We start from the raw sequence: 26,361 nt of genomic DNA, 5'->3' as shown, positions 1-26,361 counted from the left end.
GGGTCCGTCACATCCATGGGCAGGGAAGTCTCAGTAGCCCGCCCTAGGCTATGCTGCTGTAAGGCGGGCATGCTCGCTGCTTCGCTCTGTGGCCGTAGGCGCTCTGCGGACAGAGGCTCTCTGCTATTTTACCAGATGGAATGATGAGCCTTTCAGACAGAATTTTGTTTGTTTGTTTTAGAGAGGTTTTTGCTATAGGGTGCCTATGCTTGCCAGAGAGACAGAGAGAGACAGAAAGCAAGAAAACACCACCCGGGGGGATGGCCACGCTGCAATCCCTTCTCCTGCGTTTTCCTATTGGAATCTTAGGCACGCACGTGCATGTGCCCGGTGTGAGCTTCGAGCCACAGATTCTGGGACTTGAACCATGGTCAACTATGTGAGAGTCCAGCAATGTAACCATTATGCCATCTGCTGGTCTCTAGACAGAAACTTAAATTCAGGGAAGCACAGCTTCACCCTGTTCTCAGGTTCACGTAAACTTGGAGCAAAGTATTCATCTTGGGGTGCTGCATTACACAAGGGCTGCTGACAAATTTGCATGCATATGGGAAAAGTGATCAGAGGGTGAAGGTTGTGCAAACCCTGGTCTATCAGAACTTAGCATCTGACAGGGTTCTGGATGCCCTGTTCCAAAATAAGAAATGCTTACCCTGGAATTTGAAAAAAACAGAAGCAAGAAGGTCTTTCTTTCCTCCCCCCATACTTCTCCCCTAAAGCACATCATAAAACCTTCATTAAGGGATGCCCTCCCACACAGAGACATTGTATATTTTCACTTAACATATACCGACTGTCTGCACTCTATGGTCGAGATGGAAAGACGGGAGAACATAAAAGTATTAAAGATTGTAATGGACACTAGAGACAAGTGGAAAGAGAATGTGGGAGGGGAAGAGCATAGGAAAAGAAATTGGGGGGGGAATGGAGAGGTAAGACACTTGTGGGACACAGACAAGGTTTCTTATCTGTTGACGAGGATGTGTGTGGTGGTCTCAGCTGGGCTGGACTGAGGTGTATATCATGCTGGGTAAAGTCTCTTCACAATCTAAATGATGTGTAGTGATTTAATGTATGAATTAAAAAAGAGAGAGAGAGAGAGAGAGATGCCCTCCCTGTACCTGGAGGGAAGGAAGGACCTTATTTCTGAAGACAAGGCACAAAAATCTTCACAGAGAGGCCTTGCTAAGTCCCCAGTTTACTACCAGAGGTCATGCCCTCTGTTCCCCCACCTCTCTCCACGACTGTCTGCTCTTCAGCAACTCTAAGCATAAAAAGATGCAAGTTTATCTGTTTCTTCTTCTATTTGGTTGTCAGGAAAGCCACGACGTGTTGTTCTGTTTTTCTACACAAAAACGTGGGCCATGACTTTCCTGACGACCCAGTATTTCCTTCTGGGAGCTCTCCTGTCACGTACACATTATGTTAAATAAATATGAGGCTGTGCTCTTGTTAATCTATTGTTTTTTACAGACTCAGCCATTAACCTGGCAATGAGCAAGGGAAGTCTTTCCCTCCCTCTCCTACATGTGTCTGACTAAGGTAAGGGGTGACCTTGTGGTGACAGATGGCTGACTACAAAACCAGGAAAGCTAGGGAGGCCATCAGAGGAGAGAAATTAGACTTTTCCAATATGGCCTTGGAGGGCCGAGGTTACGGAGCTGCCCACTTCCCCAGCCCCCCTCGCTGCCGTTGGGGCTGGGGGACTGAGTCCTTGGCCCGGGGATGTGAGCAGGAGTTTGTAGCTTCTGCCTCTTGCCGTCCCTCCTCTCCTCCCTCTCTGTGGGTTAGACTGAGAAGCAGGCAGAGCCAGGGAGCTTTGCTCCACAGGCAGGGCTGTGACACTGGAGGCTCAGGATTGCCTGTGGGTCCTGGGCCACCGGCCGGCCCAGGTGCATTTTCATGAGTGGAAAAGACATACCTGGTTAGTTGGTGCTTTTGTAGTTTCGAGTCTCTGACAGAGTGGCTTAGTCTGCGTCCTGCCAACGTAACTATTTCTTGGAGATAGCACAGATTACGTAGGTATAACATAGCGGCTCGCGCACAATGATTTCGATCACCTTCAATGTTGTGTCTCCCCAAAGTCTCCTTTCTTCTAAAACCAGCCATCTGAACAGCTGCCCCCCACTATGGGCTATGGTCTATAATGGGGTCTGAAGGCTCCAAAAGGTCAAGAAACTTTGACCCGCTTTTCTTTTACCCCCTGTATCCAGTCTCCTCCCAAGGCTCATGTTTTCCTTTAGGAAATATCCTTGGCCCTGATACTGATGACAAACACATTTCCAAGTTCTGTTTGTCATTTTCTGAATGCAGAGATTGGTTTTAAAAATGGGATGCCTTATTTAGCCTGCTTGCGATACTATTCTTCTGAAATTGTTTATTTTAGCTCAGAAAAAAAAAAAAGAAAGAAAGAAAGAAAAGGAATGCCAGGCCCCACTAAAGTTGAAGCTTCAGATAGTACAAATATATTTTTGCTCCAAGTGTATTTCAAATTGTGGAAGGCTGCATATTGGATCTTGCACATGAGCAACTGTTCGTCCATTTTGATCCCTTACCCTAACATGGCTGTCTGCTTCTGTAAACCTGCTTGTTCTTTCCGTGAGAAAATAGCTTGTGCTAGCCATACAGAAAGCCATATCCAGGATGACATCCTGTACCTGCCACTGTCTTTGCTAACTAGCCCGAAACCCTTTTGTCTAGCAATGGAACTGCTTGCATGGAAACCCCGCTCCCCTCAGAAATAATTAACCTGCTTGATTCAGCTTCTGTTACTGCTTGCATAGAAACCTTTGGTAACTGACCGCTTATAAAAAGACTACTCCAACTGCAGTTGGGGCTACAGTTCTGACTCTCAGCACCTCTCTCCCCCAACCCCCAAGCCTCAGACTGCAGTCACTGGCCAGCTAATAAAGACTCCCTCTAAACTAAATCTGGCTTTGGTGGTCGTTCATTCGGTTGCACTCTACAACAAAAGCAAACCTAATTTTTGTGTTGGGAAACACACCAGCCAGAAGAATATTTTGACTGATGAACTGTGTCTAAGTAAACTAAAGTACCTGAGAGAATGTGAGGCACTCCTGGCTGCTGTGCCAGGGTTCTAGAACATCCTGTCTCCCAGACATGCTCCCAGGCCCAGCCCCACCCCTCTCCTCCCTCCTGTTTTCCTTCTTATCCATAACGCCCTTCCCTCTGACCTCCTAATTTATGCAAACTCTAGAAATTCACTCAAACTTTGTGGTATCATTTTTCTTCCCTTTGTTCATGCTTGAAAACCTGTAGCAAATATCGAATCCAGAACCCAATGAAACTGCTAAGAATTGTTCCTTCATTATTATCGGCTGCAGCCCCTCCCCAGACCTTGTGTTATCTTTGGAAGTCTTCCCTCACTGAGCCTGTACGCGATGTTCGATAAATAGAGGTGAAGCGTGGATAATTAAAAGATACCGATCAGATATTCTCAGTGATATGAAAGGTGTCAATGAAGAATACGATGGAAATCCATGGCCCACGGATTAATAACAATACGTAGGGAGAGTGAGCGTGGCTTCCTCACAGGACATTTTGGATGGGAAGCTTTTGTGGATTTGAACTTGCTCTTAGCAGCACTAATGACATTGCGCACGGAGGTCCCGGTTTCACTTCACAACTGCATCATTTGGAAATCATTAAGAACAACTCTTCCTCAGTATTTTTTAATTATGGGTTAACTGAAAACACCACCATTTATCTAGCCAGCCCGTCCTTAAATCTCCTCATAGGAAACACATTTTAAACCATCTCTTGCTCTTGAGTTTTAGCTCCATTAAATTCTTGTCAACACGTTCTTTTCTTCATGGAAGTCGAAAGACAATTACACTTTTTGAACTCTACTACTAACACAGAAAAAGCTAAGATGGAGCACTCATTCCCCTTTTCAACAAATAACTCGCAGAGTCTCCAAAAGCTGTTTCCCTTCAGTGCACATAAGCAGGAGAAGGTGTATTTCAGCGGGGAAACCTTCAGGGCCCAAGTGAAAGGGCGTTCATTTGAGGCAGTAATATTTCTTCAGCTTCTGGAGCCACTGACTCAGAACGCCCAGCTCCTTTCTAATTTATAGCTTGCTCTTCACGTCTGACTGCCTGCTTAGCTGGGGAACCCTTTCCTGGGAGACACTTCACTTGGCTCCTGGAGGGGTCCAAGAAGGAACCAGGAGGTGATGCTGGGATGTACTTTTCAAGTGGCAAGGAACCTGAAACGTTTAAAATACTGAGGAAAGCATATAATTAATCAAGTACATTCCTCTAACACTCCGTTTTGCATTTTCTGTTTCAACTACCTTTCCTTAGGGAATAGGAACATTTTTAAAATACACGGGGGCTATGTTTGCTAAACCTAAAATGCAAAGTAATGGATGGTTAAGGGCATGGGATAGTCTTGGGACAGTCTAGAAACAGATTATCACTTAGTAGAGGCCGTTACTAAATATGTACTGCGTCCCACTGGCTTAGATAAAAGACAAATTTTCAGGAACCAGCAGTTAGCGTAATGGCTATGTCGCTGGACTCCCACGTAGTCCACCGCAGTTTGTGTCCCAGACCTGGTGGCTTAAAACTCACACTGGGCCCGTGTGCGTGCGTGCCCAAGATCCTGAGAGGAGAATGGAGGAGAAGGGATTGCGGTGTGACCATCCCCCCTGGGGGGTGATTTCTCACTTTCTGTCTCTATGTCTCTCTCTGTCTGGCGAGCGCACGTGCCCTATAGCAAAAACCTCTCCAAAAAACAAACAAAAAGAAAAGAAAAAAGACAAATTTTGGCTGTGGCAAGATGGGTCTCCTCCCTACGGTGAGGCTTCCTGCTATAGCCCCATGTCCCTGCCCAGTGAGTGGCTGCTGCCTGACCTGCTGGTGAGCTGGGCATGGAGACAGCAAGTGAAGCAGGTCAATTAAAGGCCTAGCAGATGGTGGCCATTCTGAAATTAAGAAAGGCCTCTCACAAGAACCACCTGGCCAAGTGATGCATCATGGGAGGTCTGTTTGAGGAATGGTCCAATGAGAAACCAGGAGTGGGTATTTGAAACCACCAGGTTAATTAATTAGGGGAAAGTAATTGAGTCTGATTGATGTGACACTTCTCTCTTAAGGTTTTATTTTTTGAACCACTTCAGGGATGAAGACTTCTTTGCAACATATTAACAACAACTCCTTTGCAACAATATAAATCTCTGCTTGTCTCCTGAGGGCGTCCAGAACCTGAGCCCAGACTCATCCTGATCCACGGCTGCCATCAGGACCTCATCTCCTTCTCTCTGGGTGGGAAGACGATGAGGTCCTCTGGGGCTGAGCAATGTGGGAGGTGGCTGCGTCCTTTACTCAGCATTCCCGCACTGCCAATACTCAGGGACCTCCTGATCTGTTATTTATAGTTTTCTCTGTCTCCTCTGCAAATTTACCTGTTGACATTTGTTCTGCAGTAGACTAAGTGGTCACAAAGTGAGGGACTTTGAAAAAATAAAGAGGTGTATTTTCTTTTCCACTAGATAAGACCTTATGAGTGGGTCTGTCCAGTCCTGCAAGCCCGTGGATTTCAGTATCATTCAGGGACACTGAGTGGGCCTCTGTTTCCTCACTGATGCTCCTGTCTCAGTTGTGTTCCAGTTACTGCAGCTGTTGGGCCCGTGCCCCCATGTCTGTGAGGACGCTCAGTGAGGCTGTACATCGTACCACATCTTTGGCCTCGGGGCCCGAGTGGAGCTCCTCAGCTAGGACGGTGGAGCAAACCTTACCTTCTTGTACAGACTCCTCAGATCCCGGTACTGCCACATGCTGTTCAGGACCTGAGATGCAGCCTTGACCACTTTTGGAGAGTGTCTGATGGAGAAAGGAAACACAGGATGGTGAGTGGCAGCTGGGCCTCAAATGGACGTGAGATTGTCAGGGAAATGAACAATCAGCCTCCTCCTGGCTTTCCTCGCAGCTTGGGGAGTGCTGGACTGTTCTACCAGTTCCTAAGCCCATTCTCTTCCATGCACCCGAGGGTGAGAGCCAGGGACACAGCACACTGTGGCGAGGGGATTTTCTAAACGTAAGCACAAGAGCAGTGATGTTGCGTTGGAACACAGACTTCAAGTTTGGCTACAAGATGGGACAGAAAGTGAGTAGGAAGGCAGATTCAGGGGTTTTGATAACCACATCAGGTAACACCTGTGCAGTGAGACAAAAGGAGTTTCATTGTCTGAACTGAGGCATGAGAGCAGCCACCCTGGTGGCGCGACAAGCCTGCATGATTAAAGAGAGTTGCTCTCCACGTGCTGCTGAAGCCAGTCACAAAGACGGGCAGGGAATACCGCCCTGTGCATACGCTTTTCCATGTACACAGAGGCATGCATGGAAACATCTGGAAATGAAGCCCTACATGCACTTGCAGTTCTGCCGCTGAGGCCGGCCGCACAGCACAGCAGCTACACGCTGTGCATAGTGAGCTAGCTCTCATATGATCAACCACAGTTCAAGTCCCACCCCTGGCCGCTTGAAAAACACCCTAGGCATGTGTGCCCCGAATCCTGGCAGAATGGAGAAACGGAGGGAAAAGGACTGTGGTATGACCGTGTCCTATTGGGAGGTGCTTTCTCCCTCTCTTTCTCTGGGGAGCACAAGCACACCCTGGGAAAAAGAACTATAAAATAAAATGTAGTTCTGTCCTCTAGACCACAGGGAGAAACCAAGGTCACATGCGTCTTTGGACTGGCGGTTCTGAACCATTTTTGGGTCATGCCTTTGCAATCGCTATGAAAATGTAACTCGATATTTTGTCTTTTGGTTCAGTGCCTCAAATGAGAGACTAGGTCAATATATTCACGTTGATGTAATCTGGTCACATTCTTGGAAGTTGCTCTGACTAGTGGGCATGGAGGCTGTTACTGCCTGGTGGTTTTGGTCTGATGGGTGGTCTCACAGCCAACTACACAGCTCTAGCTGTTGACACTGGGGTCTGTCTCGGGGAGGCCAGCACACCTTTCCTGGGAAGGTTCAGGTAATAAATGTTCTTGGCTTTGGGGGCTCTGCAGTCTCAGATGCAGTTACTTAACTCGGCCACTGTAGCATGAAGAGTCATAAATGTAAAAAAGAAGTGAACGGGAGTGGGTGTGTTCTTATAAAACATTACTGACAAAGAACAGGCAGTGGGAAGGATTCAATCTGTGGGCCATGGTCTGTGAACCCTCACGTCCATGTGAATGGTGTCCCCTGGTCCTGAGTAGGATATAACCATTCATGAAGATTCCACCATAATGACTCCCCTGGCACTGACCATGGTGCGGCAGCCACAGACCCACCAAAAGTAATCTCTAAATGGAGACTAAAGATACCTTTGAGGGACCAGCAGTTGGCATAATGGCTATGTCACTGGACTCCCATGTAGTGTACTGCAGTTCGAATCCTGAGAGGAGAATGGAGGAGAAGGGATTGCAGTGTGGCCATCCCCCCACCCCCCCGGGGGGGTGATTTCTCACTTTTCTGTCTTTCTGGCGAGCACATGCACCCTATAGCAAAACCTCTACAAAAAAATAAATAAAAAATAGATGCCTTTGAAGTAAAATGGCTTTCGTGGTAGAAAGGGAACAGATGGCTAGATACATCAGGTTAAGGTCGAGTTTGAGAGTGGAAGTAAGTGGATGTTGTGAGGACATGCATTTTGTAATGAAATGATGGAATGCCAATACATGGTTCATAACATGGCTTCTGTTTTCTCAGTATTTATCTTTGTTATTTAGACCAAGTAGGTTTAAAATTTCTTCATCCATTTCTCTAAAAGTGGGTCACTCTTATTATTACTGTGACTGAGAGGGAATTTAACTTGTTTGTATTAGTGATTTTGAAAAGTATTTTAAAAAATGATTAGTGGGCCAGCTGGTGATAATGTAGTGAAGGCAGATGAATCCCACATGATCAACTGCATGGTTCAAATCCCGGACGTGGCAGCCTGAGAACTGCACCGTGTGTGTGTGTGTGTGTGTGTGTGTGTGTGTGTGTGCCTAAAATCCTGACAGGAAAACGAAAGAGAAGGGATGGCACGGCCATAGCCCCTGGGGAGTGCTTTTTCATTTTCGTTCTCTCTCTTTCTCTCTCTCTCTGGTGAACATATGTGCCCTATAGCAAGTTAAACATAAATAAATAAAAGAAAAAGAAAAGATTAGTTATATTTAGGTCACATATTTTCTTTAACTAAAATGAATAGGTTGCCAAAAAATTTTCACATTTAGGATCGTGTCATGCTCTAAATGCATGAAGGGTCCTCAGAAAGTGGATGGAAATGCTTACTATGAAAAACTATGCATAGAGTTAAAACATTTTCCACACCAAAATGAACTTGTACTTTAATCCCACTTTTCCATAAACTTTCTAAGTCCTCTCATAATATGTTATTCTTCTGACTTAAACATAGTACATTTTAGATCTTTTCATGGATACTGACAAAAGTACTTTTTAGTCATATATTACTCTGTGCTGAACACAGACTAGATGCTATATTTTGTTTGTATTTTATCATTCTTAGCTAGATATTTTTCCATCAAAGTAGTTAAGCAACTCTACAGAAACATATATTATTGGGTTGTCAGAAAAGTCATGATGCATTTTTGCATAGAAAAGTCTAGAAAAAAATATGTCATGACTTTTCTGACAATGCAATAATATTCAGGTAGAGACTGCAGCTGAAATATATTTGAAATAGAAAAATTCCTCTGGTACAGTGTAAATTTTGTTTCTGCTTCTTGCTTGGTTACGAAATTGAAAAAGACTGTGAATATGTAATGAATTGCAGGTTTTAACCTCTCAATTAAAATGCCAGTATGCCATAGTGTTATAGTAACATGTGAAGGTCAAAAAAACATTAGTTTCTCTTTAGCCTTTAGTTCTGATCCAGCCACTAGACTGGTGTAACAGAAACTTCTACTTGAAAAACTATAACTATTGATTGAAGGACCTGAACAACTGAGGGCCTCTAATGTGACAAGTGATTATAACTCAGGCCACAGTCCCCAGTTCTTTACTGACAAGTAACAGTTGAGACCGTTAATAGCTTTTCTGTCTTATGACAAAATACAATGACACACTCGACACTATTTTCCATGTAACTGTTAAAATTTGAAAAAAAATGTATTTTAGAAATAGATGGACATGATAGAATGTCTGTAATGGGTATTTAAAATGATGTGAAAAGAATACGTTATCAAGACTTCAAAATGGTGAGTGTAAGACGTCTATAAGAGTTAATAACAATTACACAGTGTCTGATCTACACCAGAGCTGTCAAATCAGGGTGGCTGAAGATTTCCATTAGTGCGGTTCAGTGTGAGGTTTAACGCGGCTGAGCCTACAGTAGGAATCGAATATCAGCTTCGTCAGTGGTGTTCTCAAAACCCTGTGGACTGCACCGTTGCAACAGATGAGTGGCTCACCAGGCTGACTCACTGACATCATGGCACATTTAAGCTTGTGTATATTCATAAACAAAATGTATAAATACTGAGAATGGAGGATTATAGCTAGACATATTTCTTCCATCTGTGTTTTCCCATATGCTATCTTAAGTATAAACTGAACTGTTTTTCTGCAAATACGTTTTTAAGGACAATTCAGGATGAATAGATAGGAAAGCCTTTTATAAATTAACTAGGGTCAATTGATATTCTTACTGGATGCAATCATTAAATCATTCCCACTTCCACAAATCCTGTTTTCGGTAAAGAATTTCTACTTTATTAAAACATGCTTAGCAATCCAAGAGAATCTCAATGCCTACTGTCACATTAGAATGAATGACAAATGGTAAATTTTATATTAAGATTTGGAGCAAATTTCCTAGATTCATTTTGTTTTAAGAGCAGTGAAAAGCAATCACCCAAATAAAATGTAGGCAGGAAATGAGAATATATGCAGCTATAAAAACCTTATTTTGATCCCCAAATTAGTTAGTATATAAAAAAAGAGATACACTGTATGGAGAAATGGATGAGATGACTAAATAGGAGAACTATAACTGTGAGGATACTTGATTCACTCCATTTTAACAGTTCTTATTAAAACCATAAATCCAGGCTGTGGGCATTAGAAATAGAAACAAGTGATAGTCCATAAAGACATCTGCAGTCAAATTACAGGGCATTTATGGGATTATCTGCACTGAAAAAGTCTTTTCATTAACGATAATCAAGATTAAACCAGACCCAGTCAGGCCATATTCTGGATTGGCAACAAGGATATATACCATTGCGTGGGTGATTTCCTCAAATAATTTTTCAATTAATTTCACCAAGTAATTTTCTTAGACTATAGGACTCATCTAGTGATGCTTACTGCTGTCGGGATGCTAATGCAGCTAGAAGGGCTAATACTCATCAAACCACTCCTCAAAGCACTGCAGTCTCATGGTTCAGAGGCAGGAATCTTAGAATGTCTTAGGAATATAGGCAAACATATCAGATCACCTTGGTGGGCTAAGTTTTATTACATGTGTACACGCGTTTGTTTAAAAAAGTATGAACATAATGTTCTTAATACTCAAAATAGGTAGACACTTGACTGAGAGTTCTAACGGTTTACTGAAGCTCTATAAAGTGGAAACCATGTGGTTTGCTGTCGATGGAACAACACAGCGCTTTATCATAAGAACAATATCAGAACATATGATCTAAGCCAACAATCTCCATCACAAAATTATTACATGAGTCCAGTGGGGCTTCTCTGTTTGATATAGGAAAGTATTCGAATCCTAATGCAGAATTATTGATGGAACCTATTTAGAGATCACAGGTGCTAAGCAGGAACCCTGAAAATTTTCAAATAATTCATTGGTAACACCCTGACTTGAGTAAAACAGTGAGACAGAATTTTGAGAAAGCCTCAGAGTGCATCCCTTACAGCCTTTACTAACAAAGGAAAATGGCTTAGCATTTAGATGTAATGAAACAAGTGGTGGGGTGGGTAGGACAGGGAATAAGAAGTCAAAAAGGAGACCCTTGATAACAAAGGGTTTACTCTTTTAATCTTATTTGATTACATTGAGGGACTTCCAGGAGGCAAAATTTAATTAAGGTTAGTGCAGGTTTCTATAACACTGACAGCTTGTTGATATACCTACACTCTGGTTTGTGAAGATAGTTTTCAGTTGCAGACAGTAAGATACCACTAGTTCTTAAATCAAACTGGGGGACATTTCTATCTGTGGTGGTGCAATTGCTTTGACATCAGGTCTTATCTCTTTTTATTCTACTTGCATGGAAGCTGTCCTTCCTCACCACTACCCTCTGTTTGGGAAATTTTTTATTAATCTTTAATATTTTTTTCTTTCATACTTGATTATCACTTCTTCCAGGAAGTAGATTCTAATAGCCTCTCCCTCAGTTTTAGATTGGAAAGTACAGGTAGAGTGACTTGTTAAATAATTTGCACCAAAGTTAGCAGGTGGTAAGGGACAGTGCTGGATTAGAACCAAGTTTCCGTTGACTCTATCACAATCTGTCTTCTGCTCCAACCTTCCTGCATGAGGACTTACTATGAGTGGGTCAGTTCCACCATATTGGTAGGGTAGATTGGACATGCTCTGCAGAGTTGAAGAGACGCAGAGCAAAAAGATGTGGAAAATCTTAGACACATGGATTTGAAATCAGAGAAACAACACACTTTAGTGTGTCCAGGCTAAGCTAGTTGTCTTTTCCAAACTGAAGGAATACGTGAGTACGCAGGCAGGATTGTCAAGTCTACCTTACCAATATTGCAACAGTCACCAAGTCATGAGTTATTTCTCAAATCTAAATGACCAATAAGGTCAGCTTTTATTGTAGTCTGGGAAGACTAGAAACCATCTGCCATCTTCTTTCTCTTGACTCAGAGACAAATGCCTTCCCTCAGCATTCACCAGTGCCTCATTAATGGAAAGATGTTAGCTACCCTTTAAACCAATGCTACCAAGACAGAGAGATGGAGCCACTATCTCACGTACTTATCTCCTTTGCTTTTGGAGATGCCGACCAACTTCTCGATGCCGCCAGCATCCCGTAAGGCCTTGGCGTTCTCCATGTTCTTGGTGATCACTTCATGCAGGGTGCAGCAGACAGCTGTCACTGTGTCATCCGACATGGCCTTGCTTGCTGCATTGTTGCTGTTGTTCCCACCTGGGAGCCTGTGGACTAGGTCTCGCATGGCGTATTTGCCTTTGGAAAAGAAATTAAAGGGAAAAGTTGAAAGGAGGTCAAGATGGAGTAGGAGGGTCAGAAGAGAGGTGGGTCCAGGAGAAGAAAAGAGAAAGTGAGAGGTCACATCAGTGTGATATTGCCTGTTCTGCATCACCAAATGCCCCCTGCTGGGTAATTTTGGGCACATACAGAGAAAGTGGTACTTTCTAATAGGAAATGCATGGTCTTTGGTGCTGGATAAATGTGGGATAGCATCACTGGTCATTATTTCATGCTTTTTAAGTCTGTCTTTTCAATCTATAAAGCAAAACAAAACAGTGCCTGCTTTTCAAGGTTGTAAAGATTAAATGAGTAAATTATGGAAAGCATTTAACATACAGTGATTAACAAGGACGGAGGACTCAATGGATGTTGGCCATTATTAGTTCCTGCTTGATGTTCGCAGAAGTCACAAGAATGTATAGCAATTCTAACAAAACCCTCAGAAACATCATTCTAACAAAACACCTCAGAAAGAGTGCCATGTTGGAATTTGTATTATTTAACAAGTCAAGTCAAACTACAATAGGTTTTTTTTTTTTTTTTGAGCGATTTTCGCTATAGGGTGCGTGCGCTCACCAGACAGACAGAGAGAGACATAGAGACAGAAAGCGAGAAATCACCCCCCAGGGGGGATGGCCACGTTGCAATCCCTTCTCCTCCATTCTCCTCTCGGGATCTTGGGCATGCACGTACACGCGCCCGGCGTGAGTTTTCAGCCACCGGGTCCGGGACGCGAACCGCAGTCGACTATGTGGGAGTCCAGCGACATAGTCATTATGTTAACTGCTGGTTACCAAACTACAATAGATTTATCACATACTCATGGTATGTGAGATCGGCATTTTTGACCCCTGTAAAAAGAATCATTGAAAAGGCAGGAGAGGAACTTGACAAACAACATAGACCTAGAGAACGTTTGGACTAGAGTTCAAACCTGATGATCTGCCTGCCTCTCCAATGGGATTTTATTGTATGGTTCAGCCATATAACATTTACTAATTTGGCATGCTTTTCTTTATGTGAAAAATAAAATAAAACCCAACTCTGCTTCCTTAATTCACTTTATCATTATTAATCTTTCTACTCACAGTGATAAAGGTACTTACATGACATATTTATGGAGCACTTTAGTTTACAAGCCACTTTATCCCTTACCAATAACCCCGAAAGACCATCAATTTATCCCACCTGTTGCTTCCAATCCTGTTCCTTTAATTTACTTCTGAAATTAAGTAAATGAAAGCCTGTGGTCGAGTTGGCCGTGCTTAAATTGTCTGGATGGAATTGGCAAATGTCCACAGTTGTACCCCTTCTTTGTCTCCAGGCCCCAGACAGGTATATTTAGCTAGTTTTTAAAAGCTATTAGAAATATCCAACCTCCATATGTATCTGTAAATGATATTGTCTTTTGCTATTTAATTCTCTAGTGCATGATGCTAAGGGCAGGAAAAGGAACCCTTCGGGAGTGGTTGATGATATCTTAATTCCAGGCAGCAATAAATAAAACTGGCCTTTGTCATTCTGATATCACTCGTATCCTATGTTTAGATGGCTTATTTTAGCTTGCACAGAAAATGCTGGTTTTAAATTGCTAAAATAGAAAAATATCTTCATTCACTTGATGATAGCCGAGGAAGTGTCTGACAAAAATGATTTGCCTGCAAGCCTCCCAAATGTAGCATATTTGTTTTCTAATGACAGCAGTTAAAATAGTTTAGAAAACTTACTTTGTACATGGATAGTCTCTGAGCAAGTTGCTTTATTTATCATTAAATCAGACTTGACTTTGGCTAAGAGTGAACTTTTGTTGACTCGGCATGTTAGAGCTCGTATCAGTTCATTAACCCCCACAAACCATTAGGAGACAAATCTGAGTTCTTGTGAGAAGATGGATGTGTTCCTTTATCTTCCTTTCCCTCTTTTTTTAAATAAAGGAAATGATGGAAGGACAATACGATGGAAAAAACTGTTTCCATCATGGTACATACGGGGAACATTTATACTCTCGACTAGTTATGGAAGACTGGGTTTGGGACCCTGGACATTGTCAAGGTTGAAAGCAAAAATGAGAAGGAGAGAATTTGGCTGTGGGATGTTTGAATTTTTGCTGCTTTTATGATTTTCAAAATTATGTCAGATACATTTGAAAATGTGGTTGCTCAATCCAAGAGTCCTGAATGAGACACAAGGTATTCTTGTAAGGTCCAGGTGACCGGGACAACTGTCCCCGCAGAACTCCCTTCTCCTTCCACTTTCGCCAGCCCTCCACATCCTGTCGTTTTCCATGGGCCCTTCAATGTGAGAAAGATCAAGAGTCATGGCTGTATTTAACCTCCTACAACCTGAATATTGGGGAAACTCAATGGCAGTATTTTATTTCTAGTATTTCTAGTACAGTTCATTGACATTCTATTAGGCAATTGAAAATTTTTCATTTAATCTTTTAATCAGTCTATTAGGAGAGGTATATTTAGACTATGTTTTTGACCATCCAAGTGGAGAAACAAATCAAGTAAAATTATTCTGTAAGGAAAAAGTTCTCTGAGCAAAATTAACTTATTTAAAGGACATACGTTTTCTTTTTTCTTTTTTTGATTATGTACTGATGTGAGGTTGCTTCCCCTCACTAGTATTTGAACCCTCACTTCATACATAGGAAATTTGGATAGGAACAAAAGCTTTTTAGTTCTTTCTGGTATAAGGAAACTTTGAGATTAACTGGGGGAAAATATGGAATATAGGCTTCTTATAGTCACAAGTAACCTACTACATGCTTATAATAGGAGTTCAGGAAAGACAGACATTAGGTTGAACTGGGGTTTTTACAGAAGGCTTAATATAAGAATTAGACAATTAGGATTTGTTCTATAGGTCAAAGAATAACAAGATCTCATTATTTTACAAAGAGAATTCTAGTGCATTAAGAAGCAAGTTTTCAGAATAGTAAGATTAACATGCAATCTCTTTCATGACACTGAAGCCTTCTCTTCCCATCCTTTCATCGAAATTGTAAGCACTGCAAGTCAAGGTAGCTTATGTCTGTAACTGTTCCATGTCCCATATTTTCATTTATTTTCTGAAAACTAGAAAGAGCGAAGAGAGTTATTTTTGCTACCTAAGAGGATGGACTGAATCCTCCTTCTGTCATCCCTCGGTCACACTTTCGGATCTTTGAGGTTTCAGATTTCTTTCAAGGTGAAAGGACTTAATTCCCTTATTGCAAGGTGGATGGGCAAAACTTACTTTTACAGCTTAATGCCATCAAGGTGATCAAATTGTTTTGTTTTCTTTTTAGAGAGAGAAAAATGGATGGAGGTAGGCTTCTGCTGGGCTGAGGAGGCAAGCAGCTAGGCTACTAAGTAGAGGCTGTCTCCCTGGGAGCCTAGAAGAGGAAGAAGCAGAAGATTCTGCCTCGGTCCAGGGACATAGAGGGTACCTGGAGCTCAGCACTGGTCCTGTGGCATGTTAGGATACAGAGGAGAACACAGGGACACAGGCCTCACCATTGGGCCTGTGAGGCATGAGGAAGAGGAAGTGTCTGTCTCAGAACAAACTCCCCGAGTCCACAAAAGAGGCAGTGGCACCAGCAACCACTGCAGATAGATGACCAATCCCTTCTTCTGGATTTACTTTGTATTAAAAACAAGTAAAAGGATGGCACAGACTGGATGTCATAGGGATTCATGCTGATACCATTTGGCAACTGTAATATTTCAGAACCGAGAAAAAAAGGACCTAGTCTATGGCTATGAAGAGGTGACCACCGTGAGACCAAGGAGAAAGGAACAGCTATGGTGGCTATCCCTAAGATGCAACTAACAGAGTGGAGTCCAGTGAAATGTTCAGGTCACGGAAGGGAAGATGGTTCTGAGATCTCCAGCTGAGACACTGGAGAGGGTAGTGAAAACCAATAAAGGACAAATTGGATTTCTGTTTTCATACAAAGACAAACATACAAAACTAGTTATGAGAGAATCGTACAGCAGAACCCCATCAGACAGACTAGTAGGTCATCAAGTGCAAATGACACCTAGCTTTGTGACTGCAGAATGGACACCTCGTCTTGCTGCCAGTTGGAGTGTGCTCATCATCCAATAGGAAATCAAAGCTCATAAAGAAAAATGTGTTGTTTCCTTACACCAGAATAGATAAAACATACCACCACCACCAACAATAACATACAGGTCATTCTGTCTCACTAAAGATTTTGCTGACATAAAAAAAAAATTACTTTTTTCTTTATAAAAGCACTTTCTTTTTTTGTGGTGAGAATAAACTTAAAATTTACCATTTTATTCATTTATAAGTATGCATTTCAGTGATACTAAGTGCTTTCAGATCATTGTACAACCACCACCACCCTCCATCCCAGGAATTATTTTCATATTGCAAAATCGAAACTCTACCCAGTACACTGTAACTTCCCAATCCTTTCTCCACTGCTGCTCGAAGTCCCCAATCTACTTTCAATATCCATTGCATGTATATACCACATTTTTCTTATCAGTTTATCTTTGATGGACAGTTGGATTGATTTTTTATTTTAGCTACTGGAAATGCTGCTGCCTGAAATATGGGTGTACAAATACCCTTTCACTCTCCAACTACTTATACTTTGGTTCTAACGTGAGTCTCTTGTAGACAATATAGAGTTGGGTCATTTTTTTTTTTTCCTTAATTTTGATAGAGGGTGTGTGGACTTACTGGAGAGAGAAAAAGAGAAAATGCGAGAACCTGTCCTCCCATAGGGCATGACCACACCATAATTCCTTCTCCATTTCTTCTTTTTTTGGGGGATTTTAGGCGCATGCACACACATGTCCAATGTATTTTTCAAGCATCCAAGGTCCAGAATTAGAACTACACACAGCAGTCCCTATCACCAGGCCACAGGCTGGCCTGGATCATGTGTTTTTACGTATTCTGTCAATGTGTCCTTGATTTGAAAAATTAATTCATTTACATTTCATTATTTATAAGAAGGAACTTATTTCTGACATTTTGCTATTTCTTTTTTTTATGTTATATAGCTATTTTGTCTCTCATTTCCTGCCTTATTATGTCTTTTGTGTTTAGTTGATTTTCTTTTTTTGGCAGTGAAATAATTTTACTCCCTTCTCATTTTCTTTTGTTTATATTCTTTAACTATTTTCTATACAGTTACTGTAAATATTACATTCTAAAGTTAAAACACTCTAATTCAAATAGAAAAACTTTTATTTTATTTTATTTTTTGTTTTCAATTGCTAGAGGGTGTATATGCACACAAGAGAAAGAGAGTAAGAGAAAGCACCTCCCAATAGGATGTTTCATGCTGCAATCCTTTCCTTCTAACTCCTCCTCCCCACCAAGATTTGGAGTACTTACACACACGTGCCTGACATGTTTTCAAGCTACCAGGGCTGGGATTTAAACTGTGCTTGGCCATGCAGGGTTCATTTTTCGTGCCCTGCTATGTGGCTGTCCCTTGTTTGGGTTTTGATTGTCACAGGCTGATTCTGTGCTGAGGCTCAACCCGAGATCTAAGCTGATGAAGGTTTTTTTTCAGAACTTTTTTAAGCCCATGTCTTTCCCTGGACATGCACAGTGACTTTCTAATTTTCTCCACATATGCAGTTGCCTTTGAATGCTTTACTTTTTAATCACTGCCTCCCAAAAGAAAAAAATGGGGTGGGAGTGGTGGGAGTCCCTTAAATCCTTTGGAAATTACTCCAGCCAAATGCAGAAAGAACTACAACCATGAGTGTGTATGTTTTTTTCTGCAGTGCAACCATGGCGGCATGCCTCTGTGTCTGCATCTCTGTGCTCAGAAGCAGCAAGTAGCAGCAAGCACAGAAACCGGATGTGGAGTACAGGGTCCTGCCTGCCAGCTGTGGCTTTTTTGTCTCTCATTTCCTGCCTTATTATGTCTTTTGTGTTTAGTTGATTTTCTTTTTTTGGCAGTGAAATAATTTTACTCCCTTCTCATTTTCTTTTGTTTATATTCTTTAACTATTTTCTATACAGTTACTGTAAATATTACATTCTAAAGTTAAAACACTCTAATTCAAATAGAAAAACTTTTATTTTATTTTATTTTTTGTTTTCAATTGCTAGAGGGTGTATATGCACACAAGAGAAAGAGAGTAAGAGAAAGCACCTCCCAATAGGATGTTTCATGCTGCAATCCTTTCCTTCTAACTCCTCCTCCCCACCAAGATTTGGAGTACTTACACACACGTGCCTGACATGTTTTCAAGCTACCAGGGCTGGGATTTAAACTGTGCTTGGCCATGCAGGGTTCATTTTTCGTGCCCTGCTATGTGGCTGTCCCTTGTTTGGGTTTTGATTGTCACAGGCTGATTCTGTGCTGAGGCTCAACCCGAGATCTAAGCTGATGAAGGTTTTTTTTCAGAACTTTTTTAAGCCCATGTCTTTCCCTGGACATGCACAGTGACTTTCTAATTTTCTCCACATATGCAGTTGCCTTTGAATGCTTTACTTTTTAATCACTGCCTCCCAAAAGAAAAAAATGGGGTGGGAGTGGTGGGAGTCCCTTAAATCCTTTGGAAATTACTCCAGCCAAATGCAGAAAGAACTACAACCATGAGTGTGTATGTTTTTTTCTGCAGTGCAACCATGGCGGCATGCCTCTGTGTCTGCATCTCTGTGCTCAGAAGCAGCAAGTAGCAGCAAGCACAGAAACCGGATGTGGAGTACAGGGTCCTGCCTGCCAGCTGTGGCTTCTGCTGTAGCAGGAACCTGGGCACAAGCTGCCTGCCACACGGCCGAGGAGTGGTGAGAGCTGGCTACTACTCGCTAAGAGGTAAAGTTGACCAAGATTAACCACAATGTTCTGTCCAAGGCTTCTTCTCTAAATGTCAAGCCTTCAAGAGACTCCACAATTTCAAGAAGTAATAGTTCTAGCAGACAGATTCTCCCAGTGATTGTTGTCTAGGTGAGGGAGACGGATTCCTGGTGCTTCCTAACTAATCCATTATCCCAGAATCTTCTTCCACCTGGAATTTATTCTGACAAGGGTGGAATATGTAAAAGTGAAGGGCTGTTTTCTGTGTGACTGCATGTCTGTAGATGAGTGTGAAAAGAGCTTTTCTCCCTTGTCAGGGGACGGCTGTCCATCTCTTACAGTGCTCTGTATATGCTCATGGGTCTATGGCTGGCACTTCTTGGCCTCTCCTTTCTCTTTTGGGAAATGTTTTCAGCTTAATTTAAATCTGTCATGTACAGTATAAGGATATCTAATTATAAAAGAAAATATATCATTAAAAGGGGGAAATATATACAAAAAAATCTGTATTCTAAAACCGGGTTTTGTGGCTTACTGGACCCGTTTGGTGAAGCATACAAGATGGTTTTGTTTGGTTACTGTCAAAATTTGAATGCTTGCTGACATGGGAAAGGTATCTCCGGGTTCCGTCGAAGATCTCTGGCCTCTGGAAACATCCAAAAGGCTCTGAATTCCCAAGTTTATCCTTAAACAGGAAACAGCTGGGATACTACTCATCATTAAAAAAGGAACAATACGCACTACTACCTGGCTAGATCTCAATAGTGTGGGGATGAGTGAAAAAAGCTCTTTTCAAAGAGTATATACTGTAAGATTCCATTTATATAACACACTTAAAATAACAAAATTATACAGATGGAGAACAAAATTAGTGGTTGCCAGGAGTTTGGGATTGTGGGGGACAGTGGCTCTGAGTTTTCTGTCATGCTGTACTGATTGTTAACACAAATCTACAAATATGATAAAATGACACTGTACTGTACATACATATTGTAACACTAATTTTCTGATTTTCATATTGTATTCATGAAACATGTAGTCCTCCATGAAATGAAGGACACATAAAATCTTTCTGGGCTGTCTTTGCAATTCTCTGTAACTCTAAATATTTCAAATTTTAAAAAATGAGAAAAGTTGCACAAACGTACCAGGTAAAAAAGAAGAATGATAGAAAAACTTTATGGGCTGATAGTAAGGTGTTAATAAATCTTACAGTTTATTCCCTAGTTCAGCCATACTGAACTTGAAAAGCAGAATGAAAGGAACATATATGAAATACGGAGAACACAAGGCATATATAACAAAGTGATATAAATAACCGTGTAAATATTATATTTATAATCATATAAGCATAATAATATTAATATGATCATATAAATCAATGAGTTATAAACTCCTACCATATTCTCCAACTTGCCTGGGAGTTGGATGGGACTCTTTTGTTATGTGTGTTTAACGGTTTTCTGTCAAGAGATTAGTGTGACTTTTCTGTTGTTGTTTTTTTAAGTTAATTCATTTAATTTATTATTAAAATTATGTTTAAGTGCATTATAGGGCATGCATGCATATCAGCAAAAGACAGAGAGAGAGTGAGAGAGAGAGAGAGTGAGAAAGCAAGCCTCCAGGTCCTAGACTTGAACCATGGTTAGCCATATGGGTGTCCAGTGCTCCAACTACCATGCCACCTGCTGGTTCCCTAAAAAAATTTTATATTTCCTAAATGAAATTGATAAATGGTCTCTTATTTTCATTGGCTTATGTAAACAAACGAGTCCTCATATATAAAATTACAATGAGAACTAAAAGACTGCCAATTAAAGAAACTGTCTCAGGGGCCAGTAGGTGGCACAGTGGTTAAGGCTGTGGACTCCCACATGGTCAACTGCAGCTGGAGTCCCAGACCTGGTGGCTTCATAATCATGCTGGGTGCATATGCATACATGCTCAAAATTCCAAGAGGAGAATGAAGGAGAAGGGATTGTGAAATGGCCATTCCCCCCGGGGGAGGGGGGTGATTTCTGACTGTCCCTTTCTCTATTTCTCGCCAATGAGTGCAGGTGCCCTATAGCAAAAACCCAAAAAGGAAGTCTCAGAATGCTTTAAGTTGCTGGTTCTTTAAGAAAAAAATGTTCTCCAAAAAGCTTTTCTCAAAGTGAAACACAGAGACATTTACCACTGAATTAAATCAGTGGCCTTGGTTGCTAGGTTAACAAATTTAAGCAAAGAATTACAAGTTGATAACAGATTAGCAAAAACAAGAGAAAAATAGATCTAAGACACTTCAGGAATTTTAAGAACATTTAAAGAGGTTTCGAAGGCATCTAAAGTAGAAAGAGTTTATATAACAGCAAAGGTGAATTTTTGCAAAAATTAGACTGGTTTTGTAATTTTAGGGTAAAACAAGATGTATTTTCCCCCCTAGTTTTATCATGTCATAAATCTTTTGTTAGCATAATCTATTGTTTCAAGATTATGCTTTTTTTTTCTCACTTTCTACTTAATATGAACTATTTATAGTTCCAATTATAGTTCTATTCGGCAGATAAGCTAACATTATTTATTTAAAATTGTAAGAAGATAAACTGGTATTTGACTAGGTGGATTTTAATAACTGATGTTTTAAAAGGGGTTAATCTTTTGAATCTTGTGCACTTATATAAATTCTGTTAACTGAGTTATTCTATTTAACTTCTCTGAGTATACTTTGTAATGTCCCTTGGTTGAACAAACACTGGTCACTAACACATGCATGCACACTTCAAAGATGTGCACAGGTCCAGAGTCTTGGACTAGTTAGTAAGTACACTCACAGCGCTGCCGCACGAACGAGTGAGACTTCAGGAGGAAGCACATGTGAGCTTGTGAGTCAGGGGTAGCTTTCTCAGCTCTCAGCTCCTCTTCTAAGGTGCTAGTTTATGATACAGGTCTCAGACCTTATCTCTTAGCCTATTCTATGTCTGCAAGGAAACAAAACCCAGTAACTCTGTCTGAAAGTTCTGAGACCAGCCTGTGGCTACGTGAGCTAGGTCTCACATGGCTGAGTGCATGGCTTGAGTCCTGGATGTGTAGCTTGAGAAGCAGGCAGGGTGTGTGTGCATGTGTACCCTAAATCCCCAAAGCAGGGCAAAATGGGGGAAAAGAGATTACGGCAGGACCTTGCCCCACAGGGTGCATTCTCGCTCTCCCTCTCGTACTCTCTCAGCTTTTGCCTGCAGGTTAGATGGCAGCATAATGGTAAAGTAGTGTTTTAAAGGCTGAGCCATATGGGAAAGTTCCAGGTTCATGATCAGGGATCTCCTTGAACACACTGGCATGTGTGTGCCTGTGATCTGGGGCTGACTGAGGCTGGGGGATAAACAGGGCATGGGGCCCTGTGGGGGGAGTCCCCATCTCTCTTTGTTTCTCTTTCTCTCTCTGGCTAAGGGAAGAAATAAATACTTTTTTTTTTTTTTTTTTTTTTTTTTGCAAGAAAAGCATACCTGCCGCTGTGTTCTATTGCTGTTGTAATAAATCACACACTAAGTGGCTTAAAACTATACAGATTTGTTTTTTCACAGTTTTGTAGGTTGAAACTCCAACATAGGTCTTACTGGGAGATGCCGAAGGCATGGGCAGCTGCATTCTGGGGTCTCTAGGGCAGAATCTGTTCCTTTGTCTTCCCTGGTCTCCAGAGGCCATCTGTATTCCTTGGCCTGGAGCCCCCTCCCTCCATCTTTGGAACTAGCAATGATATGGATTGAGTCCTCACACCACATCTCTGAGGTTGCTGGACCCCTCTGTCTCCTCCTCCACTTTTAAGAGCCAACGTGATTACACTGGGCTATTGGAATAAACCAGGGTTTCTCCTATCTTAAGATGAGTCAACTGGTGATCTTAAATCCCCCCTCTGCCATGTAAGACAGCGTAGACAGGTTCTGGGGATTGGGTGGGTCATGGGCTTCTTTGGGGAGTTCATTATTCTGCCTACCACAGTAAACTAGGTACTAGTGGACTTTCGCAGATTTCTGGGAAAGTGGAATTAAAGTCTGAATTTATTTTGGTGTAAAACTTCTAGAAATCTATGCATATTTTTGTCATAATACACATTTCCCATAAGAATTTTAAGAAAATTTTTATTTTCATGAGAGAGAGAGAGAAAGAGAGAGAGACAACTTTCAACAGGATTCTAACGCTACGATCCACCACTAGCCTTCACCCAGACCCAGAACATGGCATGCACATACCTGGCGTAAAGTCAGAGGTCCTGGGACCTGAACTGGAAACCCTGTGGGAATGCCTTGCAGAATGTCACCTTTTACCTCTGCACCACCTCTTGGCTCCTTTCATAAACTTGTTGACAACCTCTCATACAACAGTTGTACAATAATATGAAAATATTATGAAGTAATGAACTGTGTTTTGTTAATAAAGAGAGAAGTCTAAGGTAAAAATGTCTATTTATGTGCTAATATCTGAAAAAAAGAGAAAGAACATATTTGAGGGTGTTCAAGAAAGTCTAGGAAGCTTAAGAAGCAAAACTTATTTGCCTTGGTTTATAATGTCTATAAATAATGAATTCCTAAGAAATAATGCAATTTGTTAAAATCTTTCTACAATTTGCCTAACGCTGATGAGATTTTTACAAGAAAGAGAAAGAATTGTGAACTCTTTACTGAGAATGTGACATGAGTAGTGTACAACCATTACCTAGCTGGGGTCAGATTCTATCTCTGCTAAAACAGTAAACAAAACTTTAAGTGTATATTCTGCTTTCAACACAAAACTACAAAGAATAATCTCTATTCAGAGAGCAAGAGGTTCTTGAATCTCCAAAATACTCCTAGAATCACTGTTAAGGAAATGTCCTCACTTGTAAAAATGCTAGTGTTAAATCTCTTAAATGAACATTTAGCAAAAAGTTCCTCACTTCCGAAAATGCTGGGATTCCTAATAACTGCTGGTTTTGTTGCTGCTTTATTTTTAATATCACTCTGAACCAAGCTGAAATTACATCTTGCCTCACAGTCACTCAGGGCTTACGCCCATATCTCAGGCCACTTGATAATTCTTTTGAAATTGCATTCCGCAAACCCACACCCCTTAGTCAAACTAATAATATTTTTAAAAATATATTATATCTAAATCATCTTTGGTGTTTCCCAGAGGACTGCTGGCAATAACAAAGGTTTTCCTTCCTAACACCTTTAAATAAGGGATGCTAGAAATAATTAGGTACTTTCAGAATTCTACAGATTTTTAGTTGGTTTAATACTCTGGTGCGAGCTGTCCTGGTTATCAAGAATCCAATACAAAAAGACTTGACAAATGAGAGAAAGAGGAGTTCCGCCTCCGCTTAATTATGACAAGTTAAATGTTATCATTATGATTACGCTTCAGCAATGGTGAACCTCTCATTCTGAAGACAGGCATGCTTCCTTTCATGCTAAAGAATGGCAGAATAAGAATGGTCAACAGTTTTCAAAAGGAAGATTCCATTTATAGACTGAAAAAAGCCTTCAGTAGTGGTAATCCTCACACACACTTGATGGGATAAGTGAAAAGGCCCTGAGAATTTTCAGGGCACCCATGTCCATAATATGTACTTAACTCATATGGTAGTTGCCAACTCACTCCTCATAAAACTAAATATGCCTCAGATTTGGTGTCACTGGTTATGATAAGGAAATAATCAGAGCTATTTAACTTCATCACCAACAGGTAGTTTCTGATTTTCTCTCATGCTCACCTAAAGACCCCTGCCCAGCCACCCATCAGTAAGTGTGTCTGCTGGAAGATTCATTAAAACAGCCTGATTCAAGGCACTGTTGACACTGGGTAAAACAGGGAACAGGCATTCCCACACAAGCTGATACCATTGACAGAAACGAACATCTCTCAGACCACCAGGGATTGAATTGGGATTTCCAGAACTCTTACATTAGAAGAAGACAACTTCGAAAGAGTGGACTACTTACTAGTATGAGATCAACCAACAGGTATTACTTACCTAGACTATACTGAACAAATTCAGTTGTAGTTAACACTATTTTGAGTTGAGCATGTTATAAAACTTTCTTTCTACTTCCTCTATTTTAATGTTCAATCTAATGGATTATGCTTGTAAAAATGAGAATGAAACATTATTTAAATGGAATCTTATTATAATCCTTTGAAAGTCCTTAAAGTACATGATAATAAATTGTCAAGAGAAGCTAATAATAATAGTCCTATAAATACAATGATATATGTTATCAGTCTGGCTCTATACAATTTACAGCAATAGTTTACTATATAAAATGCCTTTTGTTTTTCCTTTTTTTTTTGAGAGATTTTTGCTATAAGGTGCATGTGTTTATTTGAGAGACAAGAGAGAGATAGAGAGACAGAAAGTGAGAAATCACCCCCCGGGAGATGGCCATAGTGTAATCCTCTTTCTTCTATTCTCCTCTCGTGATTTTGGGCATACATGCACAGGTGCACATACACCCAGCATGAGTTTCAAGCCACTGGGTCCAGGACTCGAACCATGGTTGACCACATGGGAGTCCAGTGCCTTAATCACTATGCCAGCTGCTGGGCCCATAAAATGCCTTTACTAACTTCCTTAACCACAGGTTTTCATGGTACTGATACAAATAGAATCTGTCCTTCTTTCTACCAGAATACAATTGAGTAAATCAAATTTGTAACCATGACCATGCCAGAGACTTTTCATTTAAAGGCAATAAATATAATTTAATTATGCATGATGAGTCCATTGAAGAACACAGGCATTTTATATGTGAAAATGATGTCTACAACACTCTTCGAGGACACTGACTTGGCTCGTGCTGAATGGCATCCCAAGCCTGTAGGTGATTCTACTGGGAGCACTGACACCTCAGAGCTCAGAGGGAGAACATAATCTCCGAGTGGCAGGTAGGTAATGGACATGAAACCGGAAAAGGTGAATCTTGACTCTGACAGTCTAAGTTACTGACCCCAGAACATGAACGGAAAAGGAGTAAAATATTCCTGCTACATAAACATGGCCATAAAATAAAAGTTAACTTCTCAAGATTTAATAGCACATGATAACCATGCAAAGGGGCCCTTTGGAACGAGTTGACATGGCTTGCTATGTCTACATAACTGCATAACTGGTGGAATCGACAAAGCGTCAAAGCATGGTCACGTATGAGGAGTCTGTTGAACAAACATCTGTAGTGAAATCTGCATTTTAGGGTCAGAACTTCAGCACTGAGGGAACAAAACAGGACAGAACAAGGAAACAAGCCAAAAAAAGAAAAAAGAAAAAGAAACACGGGTTAACTCTTTAAGCTCTAGTTCCAAATTATGAGACTTAGAGCTATTTTCTAGCAGTTGCTGACTCTCAGCCTTCCTG

The 26,361-nt window shown here is 41.1% G+C and overlaps 1 protein-coding gene across 2 annotated transcripts in view; it reads right to left on the bottom strand.

Annotated features, from left to right (window-relative positions):
* LOC102497482 (catenin delta-2) overlaps positions 1–26,361 on the bottom strand; it is a 445,613-nt gene that overhangs the window by 39,959 nt on the left and 379,293 nt on the right. For both annotated transcript variants that reach the window (XM_014585846.1, XM_014585847.1), the window contains 2 exons: positions 11,977–12,187; positions 5,762–5,846 (listed from right to left, as the gene is read on the bottom strand). In XM_014585846.1, the coding sequence (XP_014441332.1) occupies positions 5,762–5,846; positions 11,977–12,187 (296 nt within the window). The remainder of the gene's footprint in view (positions 1–5,761; positions 5,847–11,976; positions 12,188–26,361) is intronic.

This window comes from Tupaia chinensis, unplaced genomic scaffold, assembly GCF_000334495.1.
Source record: "Tupaia chinensis unplaced genomic scaffold, TupChi_1.0 Scaffold000096_1, whole genome shotgun sequence".
NCBI lineage: Eukaryota > Metazoa > Chordata > Mammalia > Scandentia > Tupaiidae > Tupaia > Tupaia belangeri.
The sequence above is the reverse complement of the archived record's forward strand: the minus strand, read 5'-3'. Positions and strand labels throughout refer to the sequence as shown.